Genomic DNA, 8,164 nt, shown 5'->3' with positions numbered 1-8,164 from the left:
TCCTGGTGGTGCGAATTACTAGTTCCAGTCTCCAAGTGTGTTAACCCGGAAGAGAAGCAAGATTCAAGAAGAAGCGTGTATATTTGTATAAAGAATTGAAATGGCGGATCGACAAAGGCTTGACCCTCCAAAACAAACGCTAGACGATGCTTATGCGGCTCCTGCGAATTTTTTGGAAGTCGACGTTGTTACACCAGAGACTCATGGAGTTGGGAAGAAACGATACACGGATTATGAAGTCAGAATGAGGGTATGAATTGCTTTTGAATTTTGTCTGCCTAGTGTATCAGCTTTCAAGATGGAGAATGATATTGTCAGCTATATTTGTGCAAGGTTCATGCTTCATTTTAGCAAATATCAGATCGATCGTATACGAATAAACACAGATTTATGTAAATTTATAATTATATCATCAAAGTTTGCATGTCGTATTGAGTTTTATATATATGTTGCAATTCATGAATTGACTCGTTTTGGGCATATTTGCATCATATTTTTGTTCAAACACGTATTACTTGATGTATTCTGCTGATATTTGGTTATTGATTTAGAGTGGTTGATAGTTTTTGTCGAGGTATTCAATGGATCCTCATATATTATACATGTACATATTACCATAATGCAATCATTGATAAATATGTGCCATCTCAACTGTTTATTGCAATATACATTCATATTTATCATCAGTCACTTATCTCAATCTGCATCTAGTCAAACTTGCCAGTATTCAAGCTCAAAAACTCATCCGTAAGACGACGTTACAGTGACTTTGAATGGTTGAAAGCTGAACTTGAGAGAGACAGTAAGGTAAATATCATGATTGTGAAAACACCTTGCACTATCAAAGTAATTTATCAATTTTCAATTGATCACTTAGTACTACAAGTAGTCAATTCTGTGTTTTAAGTGCTTCATTTGATAAGTATTATGGTAAAAAAGGCTTTAAACTTTAGATTGTAGTTCCACCTTTACCTGGAAAGGCTTTAAAACGGATGCTACCATTTAGGGGTGATGACGGTTAGTAATTCATTTATCTTTCTCTTTCCTTTATTATATTATGATAAAAGACATAATAGTTTTGCTATAATTCTATGCATACAGAACCAGTAAATGCATTAACGGAAAATTATTCATGATATGTTTTGCATGTCATGTTTTAGGTATATTTGAAGATGAATTTATTGAAGAAAGAAGGCAAGGTCTGGAAGCATTCGTCAACAGGTGAATTCAAATTATTCTGCAGTTAATATTTAATATGATGTGGAGGTTCATCTATTCACATTGTTATGATATAATTTTTATAGGATTGCAGGCCATCCATTAGCACAGAATGAAAAATGTCTTCATATGTTTCTGCAAGATCCATCAATTGACAAGAGTTACACACCAGGGAAAGTTCGCCACACATAACAAGAACTAGATCTGAATAAGTAATTTAGAAATTCATTTCATAATCCTTGTGACTTTGCAATTGCTTTATAACTGCTTATTAACATTCAGACAAAGTAACATAATTAGCAGGAAACAGGGTTGAACAATTTTACAATACTCTTCTTGAAAGTTTATATGACCATTATTAATTGGACATGATTTGAGCTTGCATTTTTAATTATTTAAAGAGATACAAACTTTCAGGTTGAGGCACTTTTTAATCCTTGCCTATTTTATTGCTCGACTCTGCTTTCAAATCTTTGCAATGCTGTTTTTCTTAAATGACTGTATATATAGGTTGTGCTAAGCTGATGAAAAATAGACAAGTTTGTAAAAACAAGGTCAATACTTTGTGTTCTTTAGCATGCCTCAATCATGTAGCTTTCCCATTTCATAGCAATTAGTTTTTTTTATCTTTAAATATGATTTCAGGTCATGTTTCTTTAAACATTCATCATTTCATAAAGAAATGTAGTTGTGCTAGACATTTTTGAAGAGCTTTTTAAGTAAATTGAAGAGATTTAGTTAAAACAATGAGTGATTTATTGGTGTTATGTGTAGGTATTTCAATGATCATGCAATGTAAATGATTATTCATTATTGATTAAGAGAATAATATGCAATGTTGTAATAAGTTTAATGTAATGTTTCTTTGTTGGATTACAATGTCCGGCTGCGCGATTTCATGAGAGGTTGTAATTTGTGTTGTAAAAAAGAGACACATAAACACCACTATTTATGTGCGCAAAATACAATTGAATACCATAGAAAATTCGCATCATTTGCGTTGGGTAATTTGATACTTCAAAGGTTTTGCCGCAAAAATGTTCCTCGGAAGTACTCGATAGAAATCGTCGTATCTTCGTAAGGTGTGTTGTGGAATCTAATAAACACGCACATGGTTCTTCTTTAAAATATGGGAATTCACTTGTGTTTTTAAACATGAATAGTCAATTTAAACTTACACAAAGCTGCGATAGAGTCAAGCCTGACTTGACTGTCCCTTCTGGGAGTTCCGATATACGTTTAGTTGTGGAAAGTAGCGAAAATCGCCCTGAAAAACGCAGAGGTTTCCGCAAACCTGCAACCAAGATGGCCAAAGATTTGACGACTGAAGTGGGTGCTCGTCCTGTCCGAAGAATCAAATTAAACAGACGGATTTTTCACAAGGATTCTACCGCGAAGCCTACGATTAATGTCAAGACATTGAGCGAGATAAGGAATGAAAAAAAGGCAAGTGAAGTGAAAGAAAAACAGACCACTGAAGTAAGTGTTAATTCCGTTGTTCACCGTCCAATCTCGCCTGTTGCTGTTGTAACTAATGCAAACCACATTCCCCCAAGATCATTAGTTATAAACGCAAACACTTCTTCTGATACCCGAACTGTTGTAAAAAGCGAGAATATTACACCATTAACACGTTTACTACAGCCTACTTTCAAGCTTAAACTAATGACAGAAGAGGAATGCAAACGTAATATTAGCAATAACGGCTTTGCTCGCAGAGTAATAAACAGGGGCCAAATGCAACCCAGCGAGTCTGCACAAGATGCCAACGTCAAGAAACGAAAGGCTTGTCCAATTCGTTTAAAACTTGCAAAAGTGGCTGATTTTAATCGTTCGACAACTTCCCCATCAAAAAAGGCTAGAATCAGTCCAATACAATCGCCTGTTTCTGAGCCTGTAACATCAAAGTTTGAAGGTGTACCTGCTTCATCCCCCACAGCACAATCATCATTACCTCCACAACCACCATTGCCCCTTGATAGTCCACCATCACCCCTTGATAGTCCACCATCACCTGCATTATCCCTTGGGGCATTGTCAGACAATGAACTAGGAAATGAGACGTATATTCCTTGCACAAATCCACGTGTTGTTGTATTATCAAAGCCTACTGAGTCATATGAAAAGGAATATACAAAGCCAGTTCAAACACAGGATGTTCACTCTCGTTTGGGTCCTCGTTTGGGTCCAATGAATACCACTGTCTCTCAACAAAATACATTCAATGATGATTGTTTGGACATCATGTCTGTTATTGCTGATGATGACGAGCTCTTCCTTGAGGATAAACCAAATGGCGAGTTAAAACGCACCCTTTCACAAGACAGCATTTTTCAAGATCACCAGCCTAGCCCTCGAGGTAATCTGAGGAGTTTGGTAAAAAAACCCAAGAGTAACTCAAAACATCCCAAACACTCCTTAGATGATGCTACTGTCAAAACACCAGCGTCAAAATCATTTCGGATTCCCCGTCAAGATTGTGAGAAGGACAGCAGGGACAACTCTGACAGGATCTCAAAACGCACAGCAGGTAGACCAGCAAGACACCAATCTACACATTCTAGTTCTGGCCGGAAAGCAGGTGACCTGTCAAAAGATTTCTCCTCTAAATCTCATTCCTCCCCAAAACCCACAAGAGTAGTTTCAAAGGATAGTCATAACTTGAATGGGTTTTCTGTCCAACCAAAAGCCCGTACTATTCAGCATAATTTGTGGTCGAATAATATTGTGGAAGCTTGGTCTCTTATAAAGGAATTAAAAGACTCAAAATCTTATATTGATTTGCGACTATTGGAGGAGACAATCAAAGTTTGTGAGAAAGTCAGTGTTAAAGGCAATACACCACAATTGGCTGAGATTGTATTGGGGGTTTTTGAAATGCTAGAAAAAAGAGGTGCACTCAAACCTATGGCATATATTCTCAGTATTTTAACATTATTTCGTTGTGATATGTTCCAGGAAGGTTTTGATAAATTGTCATCATTGCTTGAAGCTGAAACATTTCCACCTCAAGCATCACTTATGCATTTTGTGAATAATTTGCTAAAGTGTTTGAAGGACCATCCAAAGAGGATAATTGAACTTATATCACATTTGAAAAGATTCAAGTTTTCAAATCCAACACACATTTTCAATAATTGCCTGTCAACTCTTGTCAATGCTCCTGTTGATGCATTAAGAGAAATGTCTCCTGCTAAATGGGATTCATTGATTACCATGCTGTGTGACCCACCCAATGTCCAAGGAGCAATGCAAGTTCAGAATACTATGGAGAAGCACTGTATACCCATCAGTGATGAGTCAATTTCAAAATTACTTCTTATCTATCAGAAAACAAACTGCACAAAACAGCTTTTGGACTTTGCACACATAAAATGCACAAAAGAAAAATTTGACATTGGCTCTGTATTTGATCATGATAGTTTAAACCTTCGTGATGTTGAAGCACACATTCTGGATCTCCTCAAAACAAATTCCTTGCCTCAAGAAGAAGTGTCAGTTCATTTTATTGATAAAGCATCTGCAACAAAAGAGTACCACCTGATCTATAATGTGTTCCTGAAATCCGAAGCCTCGTCTGTATCCTTTCCTGTAAAGATTCTCAGGAAGATGGTTAATGCCTTGGAGAACTGGGAAGATAATATGACAGCTTCAGTGGAAGTATATTCCACTTTGCGAGATCAAGTAAGGAAAGCCGTCATGAAGGATCCAAAGCCACTGCCACCATCTGGTATGTCTCAGAAAACCAACAAGATTCAAGCCCGTCGTTGCTTTTCATTTGTGAAAAGTGGACATTGTAAATTTGGTGACAGATGCAGATATTCTCATATCAGTGAAGCAAGTTCTCAATTCCAGCAGAATTCAATCCAGCCCAGTAATCCCCAGAGCATTGGGAAGTCAGATGACAGAGAAGTGAAGTCACAACATATTTCAAGAACACAACCTGGTACAAGCACTACAATGGTCAATGACAATGGTCACAGTTCACTAAAGTTTCCGATATTTCCCCAGTCATCCTTTGTTCCAATATTCCCAAATCACACCCCACTTCTTCGGGTCCCAAATTCTATCAGAAACCCCCCAGATCATTCCCTCAGGCTCCCTTGCCAAACGCGATTTCCATCAAAGAATGTGCACACAACAGCTTCCCAATCTGCCCCTCGATTTGCATCGTTTCGTACCCTCTCCTATCCAATGTCAAACACTCCAGTCAACACCAAGCTTCAGCGGAGTTTCTCATGGGAACCTGGCTCCAATACTAAAGTAACATCGAGTAAATCACCATTGCCTTGTTTTCAACAGTCGAGTCCTGGTTCTGTTGACAACAACAACAACAACAACAAGAGCTCCTCTAAGATCCAGCAACGTGTTGACGAGTGTGTTGCATCCCGAAATTGGAAAGACCTTCATCTATGGTACGTTGAGTCAAAACAAACCAACAATGGAACTGTGGAAGCAAATGATTTGAGACTTCTCAGAAATGCTTTAACACATGAAATTACAACAATTGGCTCATGCTTTGGCGCGTTTGTTGACCAGGTTCGCGAGGTAAAAGAGAAAGTGTCGAAGTCCGATTGTGCAAGTCCTAATCCATTTGATGCTTACGATCTTCAGTTCATCGGCTCTCTTGGAGTGAGTCTTATGGAAAAGTGTAATGTTTCCAAGCGATTTGAGGAAGGCTACGAGGTATTGCATACTCTTCATACTCATAATATTAGTTACTTTGATTGTGGAAGTAACTTTGGCGTATATACCCGAGATATCCCGCCATCAGCGGTTGCCATCATTGCTGTCAAGCTGTGCATAGGAATGTCAAACGAGGGTGGTCTTCTTGGAGCCGTTGAAGTGTTACGTGCGAGCAATTTTGCAATGGCTGAAGAAAATATAACTCCAGCTAGTATGGATCACAGAATCAAGGTATTACAACAGCTATTTAAACTGTTGTTTGATCAAGGGAATATCACCGAGGCGTATGAAATTGTACAACATCTAAATGCCAATCCTTCCGTCACAAATTCGCTGTATGGGAAAGTTTTAGAACATTACGCGGATTTGGAAGATTTCGACCAGGCTTTCAGCGTGGTAAATGAAATGCATGAGAAGAGACTGCATCTGAACAATTCCCTAATACAACATGTTTACAAGAAATTTCTCAAACTCTGCTTAGCTAATGGTCAAGATGACGAAGCCATTTCATCGATGGAAGAAATGGGGATTAGAAAAATAAATTTTGATGGTGAAGTGTGGCAAGAGATCTTAAGCCAGACTGTTCCAACAACGAATGAGCTTCTTCAGAACATGATATTCCATCGTTGTCGTGATCTTGGTGTCTATCCTGCCACCTTCTTCAACGACACTCCATGGTTATGTGAATTGAGTTGTGGTTACATTCGCGTCGAGGTGAAACTACTTATTGTACTACATCTTAAACAACTCCATCAACATTTGCAACAGATTGCATGGAAACAAGCTGCATTGTCCCTATCCGCTCTTAAACAATTCCAGATCACGATCATCCCACGATTAGCGACAGGAAATCAAAGATTGAATGGTGGTACTCAAACGACAATGAAACAGAACAGTTTGATTGTCGCCAAAGTTTTGTGGGAAGATCTCAATCCACCTTTAACGATCTCTGAACAAGCCCACGAACAGTTTCACTCCAGGTTTGTTATCGATCCAATGTCTCTGTATCGATGGTTCAACGCCAACAAACATGATTGCGAGCGTGACGAGGATGATGATGCTTCATCAAATAGTTCAATTGAGAGCTGTGTATCATACATGACGAAAATAACAACGTTTGATTAAAGAAGAAGAAAGGAAATAAAAAGGTTAGTGTTGTACTGTGTTGTCCAGTGAATCTTCCAGGAATGTCGATGTTATTTATACGACGTATTGTAAAGTAGTCTTAATGCAATTTTTTGTCTCTTGTAGGTCTTCTCAGTGTTGGTTTCAGTTATCTATCAAGGTCACCGTGCGAGGTTTTGTCTTTATAATGTAACAGAGGTAACAGAGTGAACATGTATAACTAAAAGACAGAGAAACATTGATCATATACTTAGCGTGTAAATGGTTCTGTTGTGGTTCTTAATGTTTTTCAGGTGCCACGTTATTTCATTTAAAATCGCGGGTGATAACGTGAAAATTATGTTTATAAAAACGACTGTTTCACAACTACCTATAAAAGTATGTACTATGTTTGATAGATACGTTGGACTTAGCCTTAAGGTAGTTTGATTAATCATTCATCCTTTAGCTTTCGAAGGACAAGCATAGTTAAACTGTGAGATTTAAGTAGAGCATGCAGTGATACAAACGCAATGATTCCTTTGCTTTGTGTAGTTGGGATACAATTTCTGTTTCCGCTGCAAAGACGAGCAAAGCAATTTTTCTTTCAATATAATGCACCACTCAAAAGGATTCAACAATGCTAAAAGTGTAAGACAGACCTTAAAGACAAGGTGTTTTTAAATTGTGTGGTCTTTTAGTCGAGATACTAAAGAATGAATGATTTATGGTTTAAACTAGTTGATTTTGATCATACCTGGGTTTCCCTAATACTTAACGGGCTTTTTTTTGTATAGTATGTATATATATATAGTTTAAGTTTGGTTCTTCAAAGACTTTCACTGAAAGCACAAACCATTGACATTGCGTGTTTGCTTGTATGTTATACATATTACATCTGCATGTGTATTATTAGACTTACAAGGAGTCAAGGAAAAAGAAACTCTATATTAAATATTTTATTTTGGAATTACATTGTTACTAGTGTGATTCCTTGTTAATATCCTTTAGAAAAGTGTAAAGTGAACTTTGCAGGTTCAAAAGCTATTGCAACAACGTGTTAGCTAGATATTCGCGTTCAATTTCACAACTTGTTATAGGCAAACTATTCTAACCCCAGATATACTTTGGTTCTTTGATACTTTCTCATTCGGTA

General features: G+C 37.5%; 2 protein-coding genes across 2 annotated transcripts; both read left to right on the top strand.

Annotated features, from left to right (window-relative positions):
* Positions 1–19: 19 nt before the first annotated feature.
* LOC114538352 (sorting nexin-3-like) lies at positions 20–2,071 on the top strand. The gene is made up of 5 exons (XM_028559512.1): positions 20–250; positions 712–807; positions 954–1,017; positions 1,161–1,221; positions 1,305–2,071. Exons 1-5 carry the CDS (start codon positions 101–103, stop codon positions 1,408–1,410), a joined length of 477 nt encoding a protein of 158 aa, XP_028415313.1. The 5' UTR covers positions 20–100; the 3' UTR covers positions 1,411–2,071.
* Positions 2,072–2,312: 241 nt separating this feature from the next.
* LOC114538294 lies at positions 2,313–7,948 on the top strand. Its single transcript, XM_028559452.1, has 2 exons — positions 2,313–7,052; positions 7,156–7,948. Exon 1 carries the CDS (start codon positions 2,374–2,376, stop codon positions 7,027–7,029), a length of 4,656 nt encoding a protein of 1,551 aa, XP_028415253.1. The 5' UTR covers positions 2,313–2,373; the 3' UTR covers positions 7,030–7,052; positions 7,156–7,948.
* The last annotated feature ends 216 nt before the right edge of the window (positions 7,949–8,164 follow it).

Source organism: Dendronephthya gigantea, unplaced genomic scaffold (assembly GCF_004324835.1).
Source record: "Dendronephthya gigantea isolate DGI-Jeju-01 unplaced genomic scaffold, DenGig_1.0 000002F, whole genome shotgun sequence".
NCBI lineage: Eukaryota > Metazoa > Cnidaria > Anthozoa > Malacalcyonacea > Nephtheidae > Dendronephthya > Dendronephthya gigantea.
This window is presented reverse-complemented; position numbering and strand designations above follow the sequence as displayed.

Excerpts from the sequence above, each read along its gene's own strand:
- LOC114538352 (XM_028559512.1), top strand. The coding sequence starts at position 101 with ATGGCGGATCGACAAAGGCTTGACCCTCCAAAACAAACGCTAGACGAT. Across the intron at positions 808-953 it reads AACTTGAGAGAGACAGTAAG|ATTGTAGTTCCACCTTTACC; the intron begins GTAAATATCATG and ends TTTAAACTTTAG. Across the intron at positions 1,018-1,160 it reads ACCATTTAGGGGTGATGACG|GTATATTTGAAGATGAATTT; the intron begins GTTAGTAATTCA and ends GTCATGTTTTAG.
- LOC114538294 (XM_028559452.1), top strand. The coding sequence starts at position 2,374 with ATGAATAGTCAATTTAAACTTACACAAAGCTGCGATAGAGTCAAGCCT.